Source organism: Lissotriton vulgaris, chromosome 2_2 (assembly GCF_964263255.1).
Source record: "Lissotriton vulgaris chromosome 2_2, aLisVul1.2, whole genome shotgun sequence".
In the NCBI taxonomy this organism is placed as follows: Eukaryota; Metazoa; Chordata; class Amphibia; order Caudata; family Salamandridae; genus Lissotriton; species Lissotriton vulgaris.
Genome location: NC_141688.1, coordinates 330,601,796 through 330,627,597, shown reverse-complemented (window position 1 = coordinate 330,627,597; position 25,802 = coordinate 330,601,796). Strand labels below are relative to the sequence as shown.

The 25,802-nt window shown below is 51.1% G+C and overlaps 1 protein-coding gene across 1 annotated transcript in view; it reads right to left on the bottom strand.

Annotated features, from left to right (window-relative positions):
- The window catches only part of AGBL2 (AGBL carboxypeptidase 2), a 986,768-nt gene that overhangs the window by 602,909 nt on the left and 358,057 nt on the right, over positions 1–25,802 (bottom strand). Inside the window, exon 11 of the mRNA XM_086959752.1 lies at positions 21,455–21,555. Coding sequence (XP_086815878.1) covers positions 21,455–21,555 — 101 coding nt within the window. The remainder of the gene's footprint in view (positions 1–21,454; positions 21,556–25,802) is intronic.

Below are 25,802 nucleotides of genomic sequence, written 5' to 3'. Positions count from 1 at the left end.
TTGTCAGGACTGCAACAGAAATTGCAGTTGTGAACCGGACCAGACACCAGCCCAGACACCAATCAATCAATCAAAGACATTTATAGAGCGCACTACTTACCCGTAGGGTCTCAAGGCGCTGGGGGGAGGGGGGTGCCGTTACTGCTCGAACAGCCAGGTCTTCAGCTTCTTCCTGAAGGAGAGGTGATCTTGGGTCAGGCGCAGGTCGGTCGGGAGGGAGTTCCAGGTCTTGGCGGCCAGGTAGAAGAAGGACCTTCCTCCTGTTGTCGCTCTTCGGATGCGGGGGACGGCGGCGAGGGCGTGGTTGGCTGATCGGAGGTGGCGTTTGGGAGCGTAGAAGTTGATTCGGTTGTTGAGGTAGCTCGGGCCTTGTTCGTGTAGGGCTTTGTGTGCGTGGGTGAGGAGGCGGAAGGTGATTCTTTTGTTGAGCCAATGCAGATCTCTCAGATGTCCGGAGATGTGGCTGGTTCGTGGGATGTCGAGGATGAGTCTGGCTGAGGCGTTCTGGATCCGCTGGAGTCTCTTCTGGAGCTTGGCGGTGGTACCGGCGTAGAGGGCGTTGCCGTAGTCCAGTCGGCTGGTGACGAGGGCCTGGGTGACGGTCTTCCTGGTCTCGGTGGGGATCCACCAGAAGATCTTTCGTAGCATGCGTAGGATGTTGAAGCATGCCGAGGAGACGTTGTTGACTTGCCTGGTCATGGAGAGGGAGGAGTCCGGGATGAAGCCCAGGTTGCGTGCGTGGTCTGTCGGTTTGGGTGCGGTGCCCAGGCCTGGAGGCCACCAGGAGTCGTCCCAGGCGGAGGGGGAAGAGCCCAGGATGAGGACCTCCGTCTTGTCTGAGTTCAATTTCAGGCGGCTGGTCGTCATCCACTCGGCTACCTCTTTCATCCCTTCGTGCAGGTTGGCTCTGGCGGCGGCGGGGTCGTTGGTCAGGGAGAGATCAGCTGGGTGTCGTCGGCGTAGGAGATTATGTTCAGGTTGTGTCGTCGTGCGATGGCCGCGAGGGGGCTCATGTAGACGTTGAAGAGGGTGGGGCTCAGCGAGATCCTTGAGGGACGCCGCAGATGACTTCGGTTGCCTCTGACTTGTACGGTGGTAGGCGGACTCTCTGTGTTCGTCCGTCGAGGAAGGAGATGATCCATTCCAGAGCCTTCTCCTGGATTCCGACGCTGCTGAGGCGCTGAACTAGGGTGCGGTGGCAGACAGTGTCGAATGCCGCGGAGAGGTCCAGGAGGATGAGGGCCGCTGTTTCTCCGTTGTCCATCAGGGCTCGGATGTCATCGGTGGCGGCGATGAGGGCGGTCTTGGTGCTGTGGTTGGCTCGGAAGCCAGACTGTGAGGGGTCGAGGGATCCATTTGTCTCAAGGAAGGCGGCCAGCTGCTTGTTGACGGTCTTCTCGATGACTTTGGCTGGAAACGGGAGGAGCGAGATGGGGCGGTAATTCTTGAGTTCGGTGGGGTCCGCTGTGGGTTTCTTGAGTAGAGCGCTGAGTTCGGCGTGCTTCCAGCTCTCAGGGAAGGTGGCGGTGTCAAAGGATGTGTTGATGATGTCTCGCAGGTGGGGTGGCGATGACAGCGTCGGCCTTGTTGAAGACGTGGTGGGGGCAAGGGTCGGTCGGAGATCCGGAGTGGATGGAGTTCATCGTGCGGACGGTGTCTTCAGTGCTGATCGGAGTCCAGGCGCGGAGGGTGGTGGTGGGGGGTGGAGGTTCGGTCGTGGTGTGCGTTGGTTGGTTGTTGGAGCTGTTGTGTATGTCCGCGATCTTGTTGTGGAAGTATGAGGCGAGGGAGTCGCAGAGGTCTTACGATGGGGTGATGTCGTTGTTTCCTGCGCTGGGGTTGGATAGCTCTTTCACGATGTTGAAGAGTTCCTTGCAGTTGTGTGCGTTGTTGTCCAGCCGGTCCTTGAATGCAGTTTTCTTGGCGGCGCGGATCAGCTGGTGGTGCTTCCGGGTGGCAAGCTTGAAGGTGGTCATGTTGTCCGGTGTTGGTTCCATTCTCCAGACTTTCTCGAGGGCTCGGCAGTTCTTCTTGGAGCTCTTGAGTTCGTCAGTGAACCATGGGGCTCTCTTGCTGCCGGGTCTGCTGGGCGGGGTCCTCAGCGGGGCGAGCTCGTCCGCGCAGTTGCTGATCCACTTCGTGAGGTTGTCGGTGGCCTGGCTGGGGTTCGCTGAGCTGGCAGGAGGTTGCTGGCTCAGGGAGGTGGCGAGCTGGTCGGCTGTGATCTTGTTCCAGCTTCTGCGGGCAGCCTGTTGCTGGTGGTGGTGGGTCGTCGTTCTTTTGAAGGTGAAGTGGACGCAGCTGTGGTCCGTCCATTGAAGCTCTGTGGCGTGGCTGAAGGCGATGTCTTTGCTGGATGAGAAGACTGCGTCGAGTGTGTGTCCGGCGAGGTGGGTGGGGGTGGACACCAGCTGCTTGAGTCCAAGATTGGCGAGGTTGTCGAGCAGGGTGCTGGTGTTGCAGTCGTTGTTGTTCTCCAGGTGGAAGTTGAGGTCTCCCAGGAGGATGTAGTCAGCGGAGGGGAGGGCATGCGGGCTGACGAAGTCGGCGATGTCCTCGCTGAATTGGGTGCGTGGTCCCGGAGGTCGGTAGATCAGAGTGCCTCTGAGGGTGGTCTTCGGGTCGGTGTGGATCTGGAAGTGCAGGTGTTCGGCGGTGGTAAGGGTGTTGTCGGTGCTGGTCGTGATACGGATGGTGTTCCTGTGGATGATGGCGATGCCTCCTCCCATCTGGTTGGCTGTGCGGTGCCTCCGGGTGATCTTGTAGCCCTCTGGGATGGCGATGGCGATGTCAGGAGCTGAAGAGGCGTTCATCCAGGTCTCCGTGAGGAAGGCAACGTCAGGGGCTGTGGTGTCGAGGAGGTTCCAGAGTTCGATGGCGTGTCTGTGGACGGAGCGGGTGTTGAGCAGGATGCACTTGAGGTGGGTGCTGCTGGAGTTCAACTTGGCGGGTGCTGGTGCGATGCAGGTCCGGATGCAGGTGAACTTGCAGGCGTGGCAGCTGAAGGGTCCGTGGGTGCGTCGTGGTGTGGCGTGGTAGCACCCTGGGAGTCGACCGGCGTTGAGTGCGCTGAGGTTGGAGGTGGTGTACGTCAGGCGGGTCGGCCGGGGTCTTCGGGGGCCAGGGGTCCTGGCACTGGGCGCGGTCCAGGCGCGGACGGGCGTAGACGGGCTTACCTTTGGTGCGCCTTCGGCGCACAATCGGCGTGCCCGCTGCGCGTGACCGCTGCACGTTCGCACGGTCGCCATATATGGCGAAGTGCGCGGGGGGGGCGGAGCAGCTGGGAGGCGGGAGCGGGGAGGGTACAGAAGGCAAAAGGGGCGGGGTTTCGTGGCGGTGGCGGGAAGCGGGGAGGGGGGGACGAACGGCAAAAAACGGCGGCAAACAGGAAGGAAACCAACAGAAGACAGAAAACAGGCAATACAATATTACAACACCAATCTAACAAGGCTAAAACAGCTGGGGCAGGTTAGGAGAGCAGGGACCACGCCGCTCGGGGGCAGGGGGCGTGGTCACGCGGCGGTAGCGAGGCAGTCAGGCAGGGGAGAGCACACGCAGCAGCTGGTGGCCGTGCGGCGCGGGGGTGTCCTAGAGCTAAGTCACACTCACCTGCGTCGCACGGTCGCCATATATGGCCAAGTGCGTGGGGGGCGGAGCAGCTGGGAGGCGGGAGCGGGGAGGGTACAGAAGGCAAAAGGGGCGGGGTTTCACGGCGGTGGCGGGAAGCGGGGAGGGGGGACGAACGGCGGCAAAAAACGGCGGCAAACAGGAAGGAAACCAACAGAAGACAGAAAACAGGCAATACAATATTACAACACCAATCTAACAAGGCTAAAACAGCTGGGGCAGGTTAGGAGAGCAGGGACCACGCCGCTCGGGGGCAGGGGGCGTGGTCACGTGGCGGTAGCGAGGCAGACACCACTATTAGACAGCATCAGGCTAGCTATGCGCAGACATCCAGACGGAAAAATGCGGGCCCATAAATATTAAGACGAGATTCATTTGGATGTGGCCCGAGCGCTCGGCTGACGCCAGAACTGTTATAAAAGATTTGCGAGTCTTTATCAGCACATACGCAATTGGCATGCTACATTCTGACCAGGGTCCTGCGTTTAGCTGTCGGGCTTATAAGGAGGCCATGGCCAGCATGGGCATTGCATTGCAGTATTCTAGTCCATTCCATCCCGAGGGAAATGCGTTAGTGGAGAGAAAAAACTGGGACATAAAGCAATTCATAACAGCGAGGGTATTAGGTTTGGGTGATGGGTGGGTCAAACATCTAATAAGTGTCCAACGTAGTCTTAATATTATGCCAAGAAATTCTCTAGGAGGTATCAGTCCGTATGAACTTTTATTTGGTACCAGAATGATCATTCAGGACTTGGATTGTCAGACTTCAGTGGTGCAACAAAAAGCCTTTGATATCAAAGATCGTTTGGCTGTTTTACAGGACTTAAATGAAACAAGAAAAAGTCTGAGTAATGAAAAGCTAAAGCCAACTACCACTGAAGAAAAACCACCCGTCCCAGCAAGACCTGTCTGGATTCCAAAGATTGGGGATCTGGTCAGAGAAAAGATCGCAGTGAAGAAGGAATTTGGGCCTTCTTACAGAAAAGCAGTACCTGTCTCAGCTGTCAGCGGAACAAGATCAGTTGTACTACCGCCCCTTGCTGGAAAAAAGGAGAACCGAATTGTATCAATCGACCTGGTGAAACCACCATCATGTGGCCAATAATAAGTAGTAGGCCCAGTGGACTCCCAAGAAATAGCAGAAGACTAAATCTTGCTACAATCCAAGAGGTTCAAACTGAGAGACTAATCACATTTGATAAACCTGCAGTGATTAAAAAAGGACTATGCAACAAAGCCATGGAACTTGTGCCTCTTGAAACCCAAATTGCAACAGTTCATCAAGAAACACCAGTCTGCAACGATGTAGCCTCGGACTATACAAATGTAACAAAAGAAAATGTAAAGATCAATGGTAATCCGAAGGCAATCCCACCAATTGACAGAACTGCATCTGACTACTTTATCAACTTTGATGACTTTTCCGATGATCCAAGTGAACATGGACACAAGCCAGCAACAAAAACTTTCAAAGAAAAAATCACAGAACTCTTTCATCAACTCAGAGAAACATATCTAACTTCACAATGGATTAAAATATGGATTGTGTTAGGCGTACTTTTCCTCCTTCTATGGCCCATCTTGGTTTTAAGTTTGGGTAGATTTATTGATGGAAAATATAGTACAATGGACACAGCAAGTCAGAACATCAACTTGGTCCTGAAACCACACAGATCATCACACATCGAAAAAGAGAACTGTCATCAGTGAACATCACAGCCATCCCTATACCTGGTGGTATAGCATGGGACAAAACTGACTATGAAATTTATGGCCCGGTTGAGCTTTTGAAATATCCACACCAATTTAAGATTTCTTTAAGTGACTTTGTATCACCTAATACTTTCTCTGATGATTGGGACTTTGAAAATATTAATAATATGATGTCAGATTTAGAAATGCCAGCAAAATTTACAGCACATGATTATTTACAGGGTTCATCGAATTATGACGAAATGTACTGTTTCAACCACTTTGGGCATCATTATTTGCATAAATCTGCAAATCCTAGAAATATTTTCAATTATAATCAATGGGAACATTGTCCAACCCCACCAAAAGGCAGCTCAAAAACATTTTATGAGAAATTCCCATACTTCTCGGGGTTTAATGTCACTGATCCTGAAACATTCTATTATAAAATGTTAAATAAGACAGGAGTGAAAAACATGTTGACAAACACTAAACTGATTTATTCTGAAAACTTTTATGAAAAAATGTCTACATTTGGTTTTGAATTTTGGAAAAACAACATTGAGACAAAAACCATCTGGGGTACAAAAGAATGTCAGGTACAAGGTTTAGAAGCATTGTTCAGAGCCTGCATGATCCCAGAACAAATAATGTTCCATGTGAGAAGTTGTCCTGATATGTGATGTTTCCAATTCTGGAACCACCTTGTATCAGTCCAAACAATCCCTTATGGTGTCTGGTTGTAAGTCAACCTTATTAGACAAGCTATCCTAGGGGTAGCATGGACTAAGCAGCCTTAAAGGCTTAACTTAAGAGGTCGTGTTAAGCTAGCTGTTTCACCATATACAATCCTGTAATACCAAATGAAAGGACACCGCACAAGTATATATTATAAAAATATATGTGTTTATTTCTAAAATAATCCCCAGTACTCTTTATGAGCAAAGGGGCACAAGTGTTAAATCAAAAGCACAGTATAACATACAAAGTTGCACAATTATGGATGAGGGCGGGTGGCCACCCAAACCATATATTAAAAAAGCGGTATAAGAGATACTAATCGAACAGTGGTTAGGCCTAGGGCCTAGGGAATCGCTGAGAGCAGTGTGGACTAGCAATGCTGAAGTCGGGAAAAGCCCGCGGGATTCGGGTGCAGGACGTAAAGTGCGGCTTGCACCAATGCAATGTCAATGGTGCGTAAAAGTTACACAAATAGAGTTTCAGGGCACTTCCGCTGAACCTAGAAAAACCAAACTTTAGACACAGACCCTAGAGGTGTGTACCAGTGTGGGAACACTGGCGTTGCAATGTTACCTCACCCACAGGAAGCGGGTGCATAGGGTCGAAGTGGCGTCGGGTTTTGACACGCAGGCTTAGTGCTTGGAGCTGAAGATGCTGCAGGCGATGTGAACGAGAAGTGTCCGGTGGATCCAAGGGTGGATATGAAGTGGTGAAGACCTGAAAGCAGAGGGGACAATGTTCAAAGTCACTGACCAGTGACCACCGTGGAACCAGATTGGAACCAGGCAAAGTCGGGTGCAAACAGGTGATGATGGGTTGTTTCTCTCTGCAGCCACGTGGACACGAAGAGGTCAAGGACGTCCAGGAGTCGATCACGAGCTGTCCCATGAAGGCTCTAGCTGATGGCGGTGTCGGCAACTTGATTGAAGTAAACAGGCCTGGGCTAATGCAAGCCACACAGAAAGTGAAAAAGGCTTATTGCTCGGACCAGCAAGGTCAGAGCGGGTGCTCCTTTCTACAGGAGCGAGGGTAAGTCTGGAGCAACCAGACCCGCAGTGTAAATCGTAGGTTTCGTCGCCAAGATGGCCGCTGACCACGTGGCAAGTGGCCGGGATGGCGCGTCGAGTGGCACAAAGCAAAAGGGCCCCACGCAGATCGTGGAGATGCTGGAGGGCTGATCTTTGGTGCAAATGCTGCTCGGTTGTGGGGCTTCTCAAACCCCAAAGCACAGAGTCGAGGGTGCCTCGGGTGCTGCGCAGTCAGCGTCTCGGGGGTCTTCTAAGATGTCCGGTCCCACGTCTCTCGGTGCCTCCACGGGTCCCTTCTTTGCAGGGACTGTGGATCGGGCTGTGAGAAGTCTGGGAGTCTGGGTCTTGTCAGGCTCTGCACTCGGGCTCCGGCGGGAGGCGGCGGCAAAGCAGACGTCGAGGTGCTGGATGGTGCCTGTGTTCACAGGGTGGCCCCTCCTAGGCCACAAGGGAGATGCTCTTCAGTCTTCTATGAAATTAAATGAAATTAAATTAAATGAAAAAGAAACTTAATAAAGCGCACTGCGGCCAAGCGGCTTCCTGGCGCTGGGGACTGGACCTGACTCAACGGAGGAATCCGGGGGGCTAGCATTCATCAGAATGTCGAAGTCCAGTCGTCTTCTTAGTTTAAAGTTGATTCAGGATGATCTGCTGTGCTAGGGCACTGCTCCCAATCTTATTCCAATCTGAGGGGTGGATCTCCTGCTAGGTCCCTCCCTATGGGTGGGACCAGGAAGGGGGGCGGTTACACCCCCTTTCCTTTGTCCAGGTCGCACTGGAGCTGGGGCTGGTGTGCCCCAGAACCGGTTTGACCGGATTATGCAAGGGGAAGCCTTGTGCTCCCCAGGCACTGTCTGGTTTCTTTCAAACCTCCCTGCTACAATCCACTATCTCCTGTCTGGGGTGGTGTGACACCTCCCTGTGACAGGAAAACCTTTGTCCAGGCCACCATCTGCTGAGTTTCGGTCAGCAGCAGGAGGTCAGACATGTGTCTGTGGCAGAAGCATCCATTTTGTGGATCTGAGGCTCTTTTAAAAATCAACCGCGTTTTAGCAAAGTAACATGTCGTCTCCCTCTAGAGGGGTGGAATGCTACCCCCGTCACCAGAACTAGCGAGGGGGTAGTATTCCAATTCGTATGACACCTTACACGACAGGTTTTGATAAAGCCAAACCAAAGTTGCTATATAACCGCGAGGATTATAATGCACTTAATAGTATATGGTATGGCATTATCCCGGAACAGCTTAGGGAGTTGTTCCTGACAGCTGCAGACAGGCTCAGCTCATGCTAGAGCTCCATCTCACATTAAACCACGCACTCTGCCTCCTGGATTGATAAGGCCTTCCATAGGAGTGGCTCACAGGTTTATATGTGTCCAGATATAGGTTTAGATATAGGTATACTATATCTAAGCAAGGGGTGATTACACCACCTTGCCCCAGCTGAGTGATCAGCCAGTTGTGTCAATTTTAGATAGCCAGCCAGGGGTGGCAAAAGATATGCTGCAGCCCCTGGTAGGCCTTGGATGCACCTATGCCCTGGGCACCTATAGTGCTCTGTACAGAGGCTGATAAGGTGACCCAAGCCAATCTAGTTATGCACCTAGGGTACATGGAATCCATTTTACAGAGAGAACAGATAGCCTGGGGCCCTGATTAGCAGGGAACCAGGCCAACTAAGTCGAAAACCAGCTAAACACAAGGCAAAAAATCTGGGGTAACCATAGTCAGGTAGCCACCTTCCTACATTCCTGAATAACACAATTCGGCAAACAACCTGTCTTGGTTTAGCCAAGATAAAAGATGTAAACAACCCGTCTATACCAAAGCCAATGCCTGATAGAAACACCACTACAGTTGAAGGGTTAGACGTGGCCTATATTTTAAAACAAAACAGAACACTTCCTGATTGGAACAAATGGTTGATCTTGCCCGCAGACACTAATAACTGTCAAGATAGATTCCTGAACAAAATACAGGGGTTCAAACAGAACAGGCCAGACCCAAGATATTCCCAGAGACAACATCCAGGGATAGTTACAACATATAGTGTAGGAAAACTATGCCTCAAATGGCTACAGAGATCCACACTTCCCGAAATTAAGCAACACTTAACTTTACTTAAAGAAGGTGCTGACTTGCGAGATTTCATACTGGGACCTCACAAACAGCGTCAAAAACGTTTCATATACGCCGGTATATACGCAGCTTACAATGAAGCTTGGAAATTAAATCAAATTGAAACTGCAGAAAGATACCAGAAATTGATTGTATTAATTTGGAAAAAAACACTTTCTGTAGTGGACAATGGGTTAACGACTCTGTCCTCCAGAATCTATTCACTGGACAGCATTGTATCATCTGCTATTGATATAATAGAACAGGATATGATAATGTTACAACATGGTCAGTCCCAATTACGTTCTATTGTACAGCTAGGCAGGACGTTACAAAACCTCCGTTCAGGCTACGTGCCATGGCGTCTAATCAACATAACATCATTATTTTCTATCTTTAACCTTACTGATAGACAAATCTCGTTGGCACAGAAAGGAGCAGACTATACGGTGCTGAGCATTGAAAAACTTGAGAAATTACCATTGACAATGTCAGAAAGACCTGTCATTGAATGGATAATACATGGCACCATTATAATCCCGATAACGACTTTTCAGTTTCAATACTGCCAAAAGTATATACCAGCAGGCCTGTATGAAAGGTTGGGTAAAGGATAGATCAAATCAACCTGGAATTTACCCTATACACATAGATGTCGGAGTGGGGGAAAGAAAAAGGTATTTCTTAGTGATAAAACATCACTAAGCGGTACACTCCTATGCCCAGGTATAAACTTGCATGGATCTTGCAAAGGTTCATCAAACAACCTTTCATGTCATCTGCACGGCACCCCAGATACACAGATAGAGCCCTTTTTCAGACAACTTTCCAACGGTAGCTACGTTATATTAGGTGATCACAGCTGTTGTGGCATGATGCCAGGAAAACCCTATCTCGTGAGCGTTACTTCCAGGGTCATTTGTTGTATGCAAGTATTGCATCCAAACAGCAATCCAGACATGGAGGCTGCATTATCTCTTCTATTCGTACACAGATAGAAAAAACATTCAAGCATGACATCCGTGCTGTAGACCCAGGAGCCCCTCTTAAAGTAGTGTCAGACACCCCGCAACTGTAGTAGAGGCTTTGTGAGCTCCGCACCCATGTGCATAACAATAAACTACACCCTGAGGTAGAAAAAGGCTCTCTGTACACACCCCATTTTCTAGAAACTGTTCCCCCCAACTCTCCCCGACCCTGTCCCTCCCTCCCTCCCCTGCCCCCCCGTCCAGTGCCCTACTCAGCTAAATGTACTTGAATCCGCCCACGACCCTCCCCTCTCACTCCTCCAGGTTCAATGGCTGCTAAGCAGTGTAGTCGATCGGTGGTGTGAGTCTCAATAATCTCAAGTATCTTGGACAGGTTAATTCCTTGAACTCGGTGGCTAATAGTGCATGGAAGGGCTGCCATAGGTCTTCAAATTGTTCCACCTCCCCGGCCACCATAAGTGGTTTCTCCATGCCCAGGACATGCCACAATCTGTGCAGCCAACCTGTAATGGACGGAACAGTGGTAGTGCGCCAGTGTATTAGGATGTTTTGAATCACCGAGCCTAGTGCTATGGCAATTTGTCTGCCCCTACGTGATTTCAGCGGATACATCAACCCATTAGGTAATCCCAAAAGGACATGTGCTGGGAAGCGGGGCAACTCTATCTCAAAATGGGATCGATCTCATCAAGCACCTCCTTCCAGTAAGGAAGCAATATCGGGCAGTCCCACAGAACGTGTGTCAGAGTGCCAAGTTGTCCACACTCCCGCCAACAGGTTTTATCAATATGCCTATTCATCTCGTGTAACCGTTCCGGGGTATAGTACCAATATGTAGATACCTTGGTGAAAGTTTCAGTCAGTCCTACATGATAAGCGGAGTGTCGTGCACGATACGAGACCTGGTCCCACTCCTTGTGGCTCAATGTCCTACCCAGCTCCCTGTTCCAGCGTTCCCTACCAGGATTATGAAAGTGGGTGGGGGGGTTGAAACATCTTATAAAGATCCGTAATTAGTTTTGCATCCGAAGTGCACACCGCCAACCATTTCTCGTACGGCAGTAGCTTCCTGTCAGCTAAGTCTCGTACCTGTGGCTGTAAAGCCCAGTGTCGCACCTGCCAGTAGCGCATCCTGTCCGTCTCTAATAACCGATATTCCTATTGAGACTCTGAAAAGGGAGGACCCCTTCCGACCCGTACAGATGGAAAAGAGCCCTGCATCCGTCTGCCCGCCAGTGTGTAAACGATTCAGAAAAGGGGGTGGTGATGAACAGAGTGTCTGAATTAGGCAGACCACTCTTACCCAGTCCAAAGATCAGGGCTTGATCCATCACCGTTATTTATCTCACTGCACCAGCCCAGCTCAGAACCTGGCTATATGCAAATCAGTCTGTCCCTGGCCCAGTGCATCATGGGAACAGGGCAGACTAAACTACCAAGCCAATTCTTCACCAGAAAGGAGACAAGCTACCGGGGACCGGTTTCTGGCATTTCAGCCGTCTTCGGCCCGGCTTGCTTGAATCCTGATGGTGCAGTGAGAAAGGGACTCATGTCTGAGTATACCCTGCCACACCTATAGTGGCCAAAAACGATTCAGAAAAGGGGGTGGTGATGAACAGAGTGTCTGAATTAGGCAGACCACTCTTACCCAGTCCAAAGATCAGGGCTTGATCCATCACCGTTATTTATCTCACTGCACCAGCCCAGCTCAGAACCTGGCTATATGCAAATCAGTCTGTCCCTGGCCCAGTGCATCATGGGAACAGGGCAGACTAAACTACCAAGCCAATTCTTCACCAGAAAGGAGACAAGCTACCGGGGACCGGTTTCTGGCATTTCAGCCGTTTAATTCAGAGACTCTGTCCCTCACCACCCCTTGTTGTAAATACGCCAGTGTGTAAAGGCACCCGGGGCAGTCCCCGGCGTGAAGTCAGGGTTGTCCGCAATAGGTGTAAACGGGGAGGGAAACGTGGTGAGCTTGTGTGTCTGATTGGTAACATCCCACACTCTCAGTGGGACCCGCGTAACAAAAGATGCATAAAGGTTCGGAGGGCGATGCGTTCTGCGCAGAAAGGGCACTTCCTGCAAGGGACGGCCCGCCACCGCCTGGTCCTGGAAGAGCCAGTGCTTGTCCGACTCCCACCGACTCCATTCCACCAGGTATCTCAGCTGCGCCGCCTGAAAGTATTTGCGCAAGTCTGGGACTCCCAGTCCCCCCGACTCCGGTGCCAACATGGAGAGAGCCCTCCTCATCCGAGGTCTGCGGCCCCGCCAAACGAAGTGGGATAAGGCCGACTGCGTCTGCTGAATCCAGCCTTTAGGTGGTTGCAGCGGCAGCGCCCGGAACAGATATAAGATCTGGGGGAGGACCGTCATTTTAACCGCCGCCACTCTCATAATTAGCTGTCACCGTTGCCTGCAGCGTGGGCGCGGGAATACCCAAGTACTGGACCTGACTGGCCGACCACTGCCTGGAGAAGAGGTCTTGTAATTCCCGTCGTGTTGCAGGCGTAAGAGAGAGATCCAGGGCCGCCGATTTCCCCATGTTCATCTTGAACCCCGCCACCCGGGAGAAGGCCTCTAATTCGTCAACGCACGCAGGCAAAGCACGCCTCGGCTCCTCTAAGGTCAGTATCACATCGTCGGCGTACAGGCTGACCGTGTGTATATATCCTCCCATTTTCACGCCGATCGCGTCCGGGTTCTGCCGTATTCTCTGGGCAAAAGGCTCCATATACAGAGCGAAGAGGAGTGGGGATAACGGGCACCCCTGTCTGGTGCCTCGCTCAATATTAAACCTCTGAGAACTGCAGCCGTTCACCCGCACCACCGCGACGGGAACCGGTAGCAATTAAACACCCAAGATCGAAATTTCCCGCCAATGCCCATCTTCTCCAACACCCGCTCTAAAGAAGGCCAGTGCACCCGGTCGAACGCTTTTTCAACGTCAACCGACAATAGCATCCTTTCTCAGGGAACTCGTGACGCCTTTTCCAAGATATGTACCACTCTCTTGGTGTTATCCACCATCTGCCTCCCGGGCACAAAGCTGGCCTGATTTGATTCCACCAGACCCGGCAGATAGAGCGCCAAGCGTGCCGCCAAAATTCCCGTGTACAGTTTGAGGTCAACGTTTAAAAGGGAGATCGGACGGTACGAGCTGCACTGGGCCCTGTCCTTCCCGGGTTTGGGTATAACCGACACCGTGGCTTGTAAAAGATCTGGCGGGATCGTCCCCGGTTCGGAGAAGGAGTTAAATAGTTTCGTCAGTATAGGCGCCAGCGTGGCACTAAACGTCCTGTAAAAGAGCACCGTATAACCATCTGGGCCAGGGGCCTTACTGTGTTTAAGCTTAGAGATGGCGGTAATAACCTCCTCAGTCCGGATCTCTCTTTCCAGATATTCCGTTTGGGACGGTGCTAGGGACGGGAGGGTGACCGAGTCCAGGTAGTCCTCTGTCTCCTGGGCCATCAGGCCCTCCCCTGTATACAAGTCGGCATAAAAACGGCGGAAGGTTTCGGCTATCTGTGCGTCCTCTGAGACCATCCCGTCATTCCCCACCGCGATCTCCTTCACCCGGTGGCGTTCATGGGCCACCCTGAGTTTGCTCGCCAGGAGGCGACCACACCTGTCCCCCCCGTATAATAAGCATGTTTCAGCCGCAGCGCCGCATATTCCGCCCTATCCATATCTAAAGAGGACAGGAGTTTCCTCGCTGCCTTCAGCTGCTTCCAGATCCTGGGGGCCCCTGTGCGACGATGCACCTCTTCAAGTTCCTTGACGTTTTGCGTGAGCTCGTCCTGTTTCTGCCTCCGATCCCTATTCTCTGCCGAGGAGATCGCAATGAATTCCCCTTTGACTACCGCCTTAAGTGCGGCCCACTGAGTTGCTACTGAAGTGTCTGTGTTGTCATTGTGTGTTTGGAAGTCCCTAATTGCCTCCGTAACGCGCTGCACAACTGTTTTCCTATGTAAGAGAGCGTCTCTAAGGCGCCAGACCCCGCGAGGGGCCCGATCAGCTGGCAAAGAAAAAGACCCAGAGACCGGTGCATGATCCGATAAGGAAATGACCCCCATCTCCGATGTCGTGGCCAAAGCACGGATCGGGCCAGTAACCAGTAGGTGGTCCAGCCTGGCGTACGTCTTATGCGCGTGAGAGTAGAAAGAGTAGTCCCGGTCTGCAGGGTGCAAGTAGCGCCAAAGGTTGTGAAAATCCAGGTCTACTAATTGGGACTTTGTGAGCTGTGATAGTTCCCCCGACTGTGGGGACCGCTGGGCTGACCTGTCTGTAGCTGAGTCAAACACCATATTTAGGTCACCACCCAAAATAATGTGTCTGTCTGGGGATGCTGTTATGTCTACTAGTGCTGAGCGCATGAAGCTATCCTGTTGTTCATTCGGACAGTATATCGTCCCGATGGTAAATGTCAGGGTCCCTAGTTTAAACCTGTGCGCTAAGAGTCTCCCCTTCTGCTCTGCGAATTTGTGTAATACCTCCCCCCTAAACGAAGCAGACACTAAGATCGCTACCCCAGGTGTTTTGGTGGTGTTCGATGAGAAAAACTGCGTGGGGAATTTGCGTGATCGTAACCTATGGCAATCCCGTGTGAGCAAGTGAGTCTCCTGGAGGAGACAAATGTCAGCCTGAGTGTTCTCTAGCAAGGACAGGACTGCCCTTCTCTTAACCGGGTTGTTAAGCCCTTTGACATTGAGGGTCACAACCTTAAGGGACCCCATGATAAGTCAGAACAAAGTGACATACGCAGCAAATCCACATTAGGGAGGGTCGGTGTGTGAGCCTACGCAGCGACATGACCCTCACCGGGTCCTTGCAGAAACAACAAGAGCACTGAACAGACTGTACCCACCCCACCCCTCACCCAACACCCAACCCCCCTGTCCCCCAACTCCCCAACTCTCCCTCCTCCCGCACCCCTCCCGTTCCCCCAACTTCCCCCAACTCCCTCCCCTTCCAGGTCCCCCAACACCTTCTGAAGAATTGTCCCAGCCATGTCCCTTTGGACAAGTCCGTGGTAAAGTATCGAAGTGGACATCCAGCCACACCCTTCCACCCTCCGCTCCCTCCCCCCCTACAGAATCCCAAGCCTGCGATAACTGCAATGCTATCTCGTTCTCCCCCCGGAGCAATCTCACGCTGTCAGCGCGACACCATCACTCCTCGTAGTGTCTCCCGCAGCCGCTTGGATGGCGCTCACCATTTCGGCCCTGATGGTGGGCGAACTTGGACGTTGAGGCGCAGCCAATGTTCTACGTCTCGAGACCCTGCGCCATCCGTCTTCGGAGGTGCGTCTTCTGCGCGGCGTAGCGGAATCCTCCTCCTCCGCGGTGATCCCCAATACCTCACATGTGTCCTGCAGGGACCTCAGCTGATGTACCTCACCGTTCCACATAAAAATAAGGCGGAAAGGATGACCCCATGAATAAGGCATTTCATGTTGCTTTAGGAAGTCTGTCGCGATCTTAAACGCTTTACGTTTTTGCAGGGTGATCGCGGACAAGTCCTGGTACAAGGCCACCGGGTGCCCTCGGAAGGCCAGTGAGGGTGTTTTCCGGGCCTCCGCCATGATACGCTCTTTCAGTGGGAAATCAGGAAGAAAAGCCAGAATATCCGGGGGTGGGGCATTACCACTCCCCCGCATCCCACTCTATGAGCCCTATAATCCTTATTGGGAAATCCGCCGCTTCGCCCAATATGTCTCTGAAGAGTTCCCGCAGGTATCCCGCCACATCCGACCCCTCTTCCGCTGATGGAATTCCCCGGACCCTTATGTCATTCCGCCGGGAGCGGTTTTCCAAATCCTCATTGTGGGCCTGGAGGTCCATCTGTTGGTCTCTCAAGCGCAGCACTTCTTGCTGTAGCTGCGTGATTTCCTCGTCCTGCCTTTGCGTAGAGCATTCTGTCGCGGCCACTCTCTCTCCTAGGCCATCCACCTCTCTCCGGATTTCACGGACTTCCCCGGCAAGTTCCTGCGTTAGCGTTTGAAAGTCATCGCGCAACGTGCCGAAGAGCGACTCCAAGAAAGACCTGGTGACCGGCGGTTCACCACCTCCTGCCGATTGCGAGTCACTCGCTGCGTTCGGTGATGGCTGATTTCTGTCCCCCCCCGTTCTGGGACCTACCAAGCAGTCCGGGGAGCGTGCGCTCATTCTTCTTACCACCTTTCTGGTTCGCCATTCCTTCTGTCGGGCAGCACCGCCGCCCACCGCCCCCGCCGCCAACCAGGCCTCCGATCTGCGACCACACGTGGCACTACTTGATGGGGTCGTAGGGATTCGCTCGCTCTCTGTCCGGCTGTGCCACCACAGAAGGCCCACGCCAGCGTCCACTCTTTAGGTCGTGCCAGTGACCACCGTGCCGCGGTCCGTCCGCTCCCCCGAAGCGCCCAAATCCACCGGCCACGGGCCGCAGCAGCGGGGGGGGGGAGGTAGGCGGAAACAGTCCGGCGTCCCCCCGCCACTACTGGCTGGCCGCCCTGGGCCCCAAAGGCTACAATCTCCAGAGGCACTCTCTATGCGGTAGCTGAGGAGCCAGGCGTCTGTGCAGTTCGTTCAGGCCCTCGTCCCCAATGGACTCGTGAGACCCCCTCACTCCCAGGCCAGACCCCTCAATAGCAGCGGGTCCAGTCTCCTCCAGCTGTTCTCAGTAGCCAGACCCCAAGTGTCTACAGGTGACGCCTCTCACCCCTCTCTCCTGGGGGAACTGTCTCAGTGGGCCCCCTGGTGATATCGCACCTCGTTGTCCGCCACGGAGGAGCACTGCTGCCGGGCCACCAAGGCTATGGGGGCGCCCTCCTTGGTCCGGATACCACCTACAGTTCACGGGGTGTAGCGAGCCAGCTCCAGGCCCGGAGCCCGACCACCGGCCTCGTGGCGCAGGCCCCACACTGCCAGGATCGCCTCCTCCCCCTGTCTCCTCACTTGTGGGTCCCCGCCGTGGCCCTCGGGCAGCCAGTCAGCTCCAGCGCTCTTCCCAAGGGCGCAATGTCCACCAGCAGTCCGCCGACCCCCTCCTCACTCTCCAGGGTGGCCCCGGCGGGTCTGCGCACCTCCACCAGCTGTGTCACTGCCCTCGGTGCCGGGGTAGTCACAGGCCTCCTCTCCTGTCCAGGCTCGAGGCTCTTGTGCGCCGCTCCGTGGAGACTCCTCCAGCGTTGCACTCCGGCCGGCGTTAGCCTCCGATCCCCCCTCCGAGGCCCCCTGTGCGGGCCAAGTCTACAGGAGCTCTGCCCTTCCGGCCCACAGGCCTCCGGAGATCCAGGCCGCAGCCGCGGAAGGGCCGACCCCAAGGGGAGGGGCGTCCCGGCAGGCAGCCGCCACCTTCCTGGGTCACCTTGCACCGTCGCGGCACCCAGGCACTCCACCGCTGTCCCTCACAGCGCTACCGCAGGCTTCTTCGGGCGTTGGGCAGAGACCCGCTCCCCGCTCCGATGCTGGCGCCGCCCTACTCCGCTCCGGCTCCGACGCCGTTCAGCGTCGATCTGCGCCGAGCTCCAGCCTTGCTTCCCGGGCCCCCGGCAGGCTGATCTCCGGTCCCAAAACTGCCTGGCCGGTTCACACGCCTTCCCCGTTTTATGGTGCCGGGGGGGGGGGGGGGGGGGGGGGGGGGGGGGGGGAACAGGCGATTCCAAAGGCTCTAGGCTAGGGCTGGGTCGGGAGCTCCGGGAGAAAGCGACTCCTCACCCCGCCATCTTGGCCACGCCCCTCGAATTGATACTTTAAGCAGAATGAAGTCTATTCTTTTACAGACAACTGTGCCTTTAACCTCGTCCAAAGAGACGTATGACCTGCAGCTGCAAGGACAGCGGCAGAGATACATACCCTATTATAAACAAACTGCCCCGTGCATTTCGTAGAAATGTTAAACCAAATTTTAAACATGTCAGATACCAGTAGCATCGCACATGTATTTAAGACAATATTTTCAGGACTGTTAACACATTTTGAAACGGCTCTGGGCATCTTCCCGAATTTTGTGCATTCTCTTTTCGGTGGCCTGCCTCTTATTTTGGGACTCGTATCAGGAATTTTATTTTTGTTCCTTCTGCTCCGATATGGCAAGCCAAGTCACAGACAAAACTCAGGCTAGGATGGAAGAAACGATCCTAGCAATACGATACCAAGACCGTATCACTAAGGTCCTCGGATTGGCCCGGCTAAGAGATCTGAATACTACCTGGTTTCTTTCATTCAGACCGATCTGGCAAAATTGCATCTTACCTGTGCTTCGATGTCTGCTATGCGGAGAAGAATGCTTGTTGGATGTCTGTCTTACACTACCATCAACAGTACCAATGGATGTCGACGGTTTGCTTTGTCCGGTAACGACTCACGCAACGTGTTGTCCCCAGCGGCTACCGATTCTGATGACGGCATTCGTTGAGACTTCACCATTACGATCAGGTGGCGGTGAAGTACGAGATGAAAGCGGCAGCACACAGGTACAACCCTCTGTGAACATTGCTGATCTAGACACCGATGATGGCAATGCATCTCATATATGCACTATTTCAACTTTTTCGGAGATGGCCCAACTTTCACCTACTGTGGTAGACGCGTTTTTGCTGATCTATCTGAGGTAATGTTCTCGATGAACAACCTTTACAACTATACTTTTACAACGCACTACCATTACAACGCGGTCATTAAAACGCAAACCATTACAACGCATTGCGCTGGGGGGCGCTCTAGGATAGGGAATAAGTTTAATTTACTATCCAACACCTTCCCTAGTGTCCACGGGGACTGGTGTTGGAATAGTAAATTAAACTTTTCACTATTCAGCACCCCAAAGCGCTATGCGTTGTAATGGATTGCGATGTAAAAACCGCGTTGTAAAGGCAGGCGTTGTAATAGCCTGCGGTGTAACGTCATACATCCAATGTTCTCTCCTAACAACGAGAACAACAATTGAAATAACGGGCACACAGCGTTCCCTGAACTCTGAATTCGGCCTTAAGTTTTTTTTTTAAATAACACTGCTGAAAACACTTGGAACTATTTTTTTCCCTTGAAAGAAAAATTATTTTTCCCAACTTCCAAAATATTTACTTTTTTTGGCAGAAGTTACTCTGCTTAAAGTAGAACTATTCTTAGAGAACAGAGCTTCTATTCCTAGAGACTCTAGAGACAATATTTTGAATCAGCCTCTAGCACATGTACAATCTTGTATAAATATGCGATGAAATGGTCTCGACCTTCTCTTCTGTATTAAGAGCATTTTCATAAATGTAATTTTCGCCATTCATTCACCTGATATTTATATTTGCATTATCTGAATGATACCACTGCTTGAAAGCGTACAGTATAATACTCATTTTCGTGTATCTATACCATTTCAAATGCATTTGATGTATTTTAGAGTGGGCCGGAAAGCACATGCATACCTATATGTTTATATATTGCTTAGTATTTAGTAATGATGGACATTATACGTAGAGTGGGTGTTGTGATCATATCTAGGACCCTAATTAAATAATCCCGATTTATGCCCTCGTGTGGTTATAACAAATCATACCCTTATAAAGGCATAAGAATCAAATCCATATTTAGTAATAGCCAATGCAAACCAAATACGGCAAGGCTACTTCCTTAGACTCCTAGAAAGTACAACAAGTTCTTACAACAAACCAAACCTCCAGCAACCTGGGAATTCCCCATGCTTTTGTTTTGATTTGTCTTAGAACTCCTGCGAACACTGAAAGAACGGCCAGTTCCTAGTGACATCTTTTATTGATGTCTTATGTCCAACCTTACGTCAAACACGGCACCTTCCAGGTATAAATATACCAGCGCTTGCCTTAAGCAACACACGGTGGTGTGGAGCAAAGCGGCTATCTACTTATCCGAAGCCCAGCTGATGCGAGTGCCGGAGGAAGCCGTCCCTCCCATTTTGACGCTCTGAGAAAGACACTGTCTTTTTCTCCTACCGAGAAAATCCAGCTCCAGTGTTTGCAGTCACCCTTGCGGGTTACTGGGAGATCGAGTCCTGAGAGCGAGATACAAGACCTCCTTCATTCTAAAACCAAGGTACGGAGCTGATTAGGTCCTTAGAGAATTCTTAAGTCAGATTCTTGGCAAAACCTAACTTAACTTAAACTGCAGCTCATTTACTCCTTCCCACGTACTAGGCTTAGGTTAGGTACATCGGGGTAGGCGTATTTAGAAGCACCAGTTGAGTACGTTTAGTCAAACTATTATCATTGTATGTAACTGTATATATTTTATACCTTTTAAGTATCATATGGCTCAGAACCCATAGCAATGTTTTTACAGTATTATTTCATAATACTCCTTTTACTGTACGCACTTTACTTTATAACAAGTATTGCAATTGTGGCAATTCATTTCTCTTGCATGAGAAAGAAGACTGATCAATAAAAACACCTTTTATTGGAAACGCCCGTCTCTCTATTTCTCTGCACTCTGGTGAAACTAAGTATGCACGATTGACTGAGTGAAATAGCTATCTATTGTTTTCACATGACTCTGGAGATATACTCCTTATTCTGGGGGAGCAAAGGTGTCATGTTTATGCAGTTGTCAGAAGCTGAATCCCTTCTTGTCTAATCAGGGAAGTTCACTCCTCCCTGTTCATTCGAGAAAGTTTCTAGTGACCTCTGAGCTAGCTGGCAAACCTAAATTAAGTCTAACATATTCAATAGAGACCTAGTCGACCTCAGTCCTACGTCTAACCTATCGTTTATGTTATTCAAATGCGCAGAGCCTATTGGGAAAATAGGAACTACACTAGAGACATGTGCAAAGCTCCAGTCGCACATCTGTGCTGCCAGTCGCACATCTGTACTGCCAGTCTTCAAGTACTCCAGGAACAGAGCTATAAAACTTGCAGGGATTCATTCTTCGCTGCCTCTGTAACAGCGCATACCTTGAGTTTCAAGTCTTAGGGTAAAGTTCAGTTTACTGGTGCCAATTCTGCTCTCTGCCCAGTTGGATACATCTCCCCTGAACCTCGGCCTTGCCCTGCGTCTGTTCTCATATTCCTGTCTCATCTTCTTGACTATGATCCATTTTCCCAGAATGGTTCCTCCATGCCTCACTGGTGTAATGCCAGAAATCTCCTAGAAACCTCCTCTGGTTGATGGGGTTTGTCCCTTGGACTGGGTGTTATTCAGAGTTCTTCTGCCTCCTATGTGCACACTGGTTGGAGGGGAAGACCATGGCCAGCTGGACTTCCATCAGTGATGAGCATTACCATGTATTTATCGCACGTCTCACCTTGGAGCTGTCCGGATCGCAATAGTCCAATAGTGTGTCGCAGAAGTGGTGGCCCATAGACTCCAGATCCTCGGTGGTAAAATGGGTGCCCTTCTTAGCTCCTGAAAAAAAATAAAAGAGTTACCGTCTGGTGGAGGCCTCGGTTCCAAGCACTGAGACTGAGTATTCTGCAAACACTTCCAAGCATCACTTCTCCTCCCTGAAACTCTTTCTCTATCGAGGAGGGTGAGGGTTTCAAAGAGGAGTTCAGACTCAAGTACTCAGGGCCCTGCTGGGCAGGACTGCTAAACTCTCCATCTCTGCAAACAGAACAAGCTGCAAGACTCGACTCCTTGACGTTTGGAGTGCTGGGAGAAGCAACAACATATGTGATCAAAGTTTTAAGCATTTAAATACCTGTACGGCTACTAGAAGGAACACACTCATTAAATAGTATATCAATATGCTTACATATAATGTACAGCTACGATCCTGTACTCCAGTGGGTTCAGACACACAGCTGAGATACAATGAGACGTGTGAACAGTGCAAAACCCTTACTTAATCAGGGACATTAATAGAAGTGTTTACATTTCACATAGTTAAAGCCTTTTCAGATGTTCATTTGGACACGATTGAATGGTGGGAACGTTTGTGTATTGGATTTGAAATTCTGCCTCTCAATGGGCCCAATTAGCGCTGCAGAGTCCCTGAGCTGGGTGACTGATCTGACCTGGGAGGCTTGCTACTTTCTCGCTGACGGGCTGCTGGGCTGCCACGGGTGCTGTGACCAGCAAAAGACCACACTTCCCAGGATCCTCCACTGGCGCCTGCTAACGGCGTCATCTACAAACGCCGGCAGGCACTTAAAATCGGCAAAAACCTGCAGAGCTCCCGCGTTGCGGAACGCGCACGGGTGGCGCCGGGCTAAGCCCGGGACAAGGGCGGGACCGTCTGTGGCCGTCAGAGGCTGGGCTGGGCACTCGCTCTTTCACGCACTGAGGGCGTGTTGAATCCCGTTTGCGCTAACCCCTGACCGCTAAGACAAGAGTTGGTGCCTCGGACTGTGAGTGACTAGGCGGACCCGCCACTACATACTTTCTGTAATAAGTGCATTCAGTGGGGTTGAGCTGGGTGGCTTGAGAATTTGGTTACGCAGGGTGACTTTATCTAAATCATAGATCATTTTTGGGTCCAGGAGTTGCATCACAACAGTGTTTGTTAACTTGGCACCTTACATTGTAGGCGAGTGTCAGCTCGGCAATATATTGGCCAGTACTGTGCAAAAAGATCAGCCAAAAGGTGTCCTAGTATTCCATTTAACCCCAGCTCTGCGACTAAACAAAAGAGAGCACCCCCACCCACAACTGTACAGCCCACTGCAATTGATCGAATGTTGCAAAGGGTGATTGGGGTGGTATCCAGTGAAATAGAGCGAGCCTAAAGACGTCTATCATTAACCCCACAAATGGACCTGACCGCAACGACTCACGGGTCTGAGAATGACATTATGGTTAATTCCCCACATAGCCCATTAGCTTCGCCACTTTTGGAGATCCCATGTGCTCAGATGGTGAACAAGGCAGATTCTGTGAAACTCAAAGCTGGGAGAAAGGCATCCATCAGCAAGAAAAGGGGGACTAGCCGTAGAAAATCTAGGTCTAAGAAGTGTAAAATGACCCCTGCTCCGAATGAAGTAGCAAGGGTGGCAGGGGAGGAGGTCGGGCATATTACGCATCCGCAATTACCCCCTATCTGGGTGTCCCAACTGATAATTGATTTACTGTCCCATTTTGAACAATTGGTCAACACTCAGATGAAATTAATTGTGAGCAGACTAGATAAAATAGTAACCCTAGTGAAAACAAGGAGGGGGTTCAGGATGGCATTTTACCTCCCATTACTGTAGCTAACCCCAAAGCCCTTGAGACTACTACAGGGAATGTGCCCAGTGGACCCTCCGTTGTGAAAACTACCGCCACTATGGATTTAATATTACCCATAATTAGCCAACAACGAAATACTTGCGGTTCCCCTATTAGAAGCACCCCGAGTACAGGGAAGGTACCCACTGTCCCGTCTACTACTGTCTCTTTAACTACTACTGCACAAGTCCTAACTAGCGGGCCCTACCAGAAGTACTCCGAGTATAGGAAAGGTGCCCACTGCCCCGTTAACTACTTCTGCACAAGTTCCAATCTGCAAGCGAACCATCTCGGAAACACCACTCCCGGGTCAATCAAGAGGGTTACCCCTTAAGACGACTACTAACCAACCACCCAGCATAAATTTACCCCCTGAGGCAGCCCCATATGTGGTCATATTTGCGGGGGTGCCAGAACTGAAGCCAGAACATACAGAATCCCATGAAGTATTAAGGAATAAGACCATGTTTTGGCTAAATAAGAACAGGCCGCTTCCAGGGAATGAACAGGGGGAAATCTTGCATGTGCGGAGAGTGAGCTGGTTGGGGAATAGGAATAAGGACATTCTCTGTAACTGTGTGGTGGTTAATTTCAGAGACTGTAGAGTAGTTAATCACATTCTAGGAGGGGGACCTGTAAACCACCGAAGCAGTATAAGACCTTTGCCCTTGGGTTATTTCTACTGGAGGGGAACCCTGAGTTATAATCAAGGCCCTGCATACCCAGGAAGAAGGGATAGTCTTGCGATGGGATGTGACCGTGTCACCTAATGCCTGGTACCTTCCTAGGAAATCCGGGTGCACTGAGTTTAAGGAACAGTTTTCACCCCTTGATGTCATTAGAGGAATTGGATTAACGAATGTTCAATAGAGTTCCCTCTAAGAAGGTTTCAGGGGAAGAGGGAGGTTTCACCCACAACCACCAGGCTGCACCCCTATCCCCCTCCCTTGCGCTGAATGAGTCCATTAGCGTCAACGATGATTTGGGTTCGGGTTCGCAGTCGATGCTCAAGAATGACTCCCGGAACTTACAAACAACGGTAGAAGTGGCCCCAATAATTGAGCATCTTACTAAGAGCCCTCTTGACCCCACTATTATTTCAGGTCTTCCATTTGGGTCGTCACCTACGATATTAGGAAGTGAGGACGTATTGGAAGTAGATCAATCCTTTTCGTCATCTCACAGGCAAATGACCCATTTAGCTCCCGTAAGACCCGACACTGATTTAAATGGTGAAAGACCAATTGACAATACTCCTGCTACACCTCAGCCCACAGAGAGACACATGCAAGGGGGCTCAAACTAGTATCATAGAACATAGCCGGTTTGTCAGCTAAGTTTGATAACCAAGAATGGAGGCAGTACATCACAGGGTTCCAGATAATTTGTTTGCAGGAGACTTGGGCAGTAGACTGCAGGCCCTTTCATCTAGCGGGGTATAACCGTTTCTCTATGCCCGCTCAGAAATCAGGGATGGGAAGAGCCATGGGCGGACTTTCTATATTTGTTGATTTACACATGGAGGGAGTGTGGACCAATCTAAACTGGACCTCAAACAACACGCAGGCACTTGGGTTCGCTAGAAATGGGTTGAATCTGATACTGATTAGTCTGTATAATGCTGCTGTAACTAAGGGGAAAGAATCCATAATACAAGAAGGAGATAACAGGCTAAGTGCTGAGACAGCCAGGAGGAAGGAAGCGGTGGCCCCGTTTGTAGCATTAGGTGGCGATTTCAATTGCCATCTATGCCCTAACTTATTACCCCCAAATGAAAAGTGGACCAGCTGCCCGACAGAGGAAGGCCCGCATTTCGAGTGAGGGCATTGAAATAGGCAATGTATTGAAAAGCCATACTCTAGAACATACTATTGACTTGGTCACTATTGGAAGGGAAGGTGCTGTCACCCCAACCTTTAAAGGCAGAGGATGTAGCTCGTACATAGACTTCATTGTGGTATCTAGTTTATTCAAGGACTGGATAAAAGGGGCTGAGATTGAATGGAACACATTTAGCGATCACAATCCGCTAGTCCGCAAGATAAGGAACTTGCCCCCTAGAAAAGACAGGAGGGGGGAAGACGTCTGAGATGGTCTAAAGTTGATGGTGAGGTCGGGGAATGTCTAGACCTTTCTGTGAAGGGGCCGTCTGTGGTGAGGGCATTTGAGGCAGTGGGCCACATGATAGACGGTCTATTAAAATCTACTACCCCTGTGAGGGCAAACACTGCCCCGAGATGGTTTGATAATGATTGCTCCCGAGCACAGAGGGATTTAAAAATCAGTTTGAAAAGCCTTCCCCGCGACAAGTTCAGAATTGAGCAGTGCAGGAGTGCATACAAAAATGCGATTAAAGTTAGGAAGACCTCCCTCCAACTACAGGCCTGGAAAGACATAAGGGATGCAGCAGAGAGAAGAGATATGACTACGTTCTGGAAAACAAT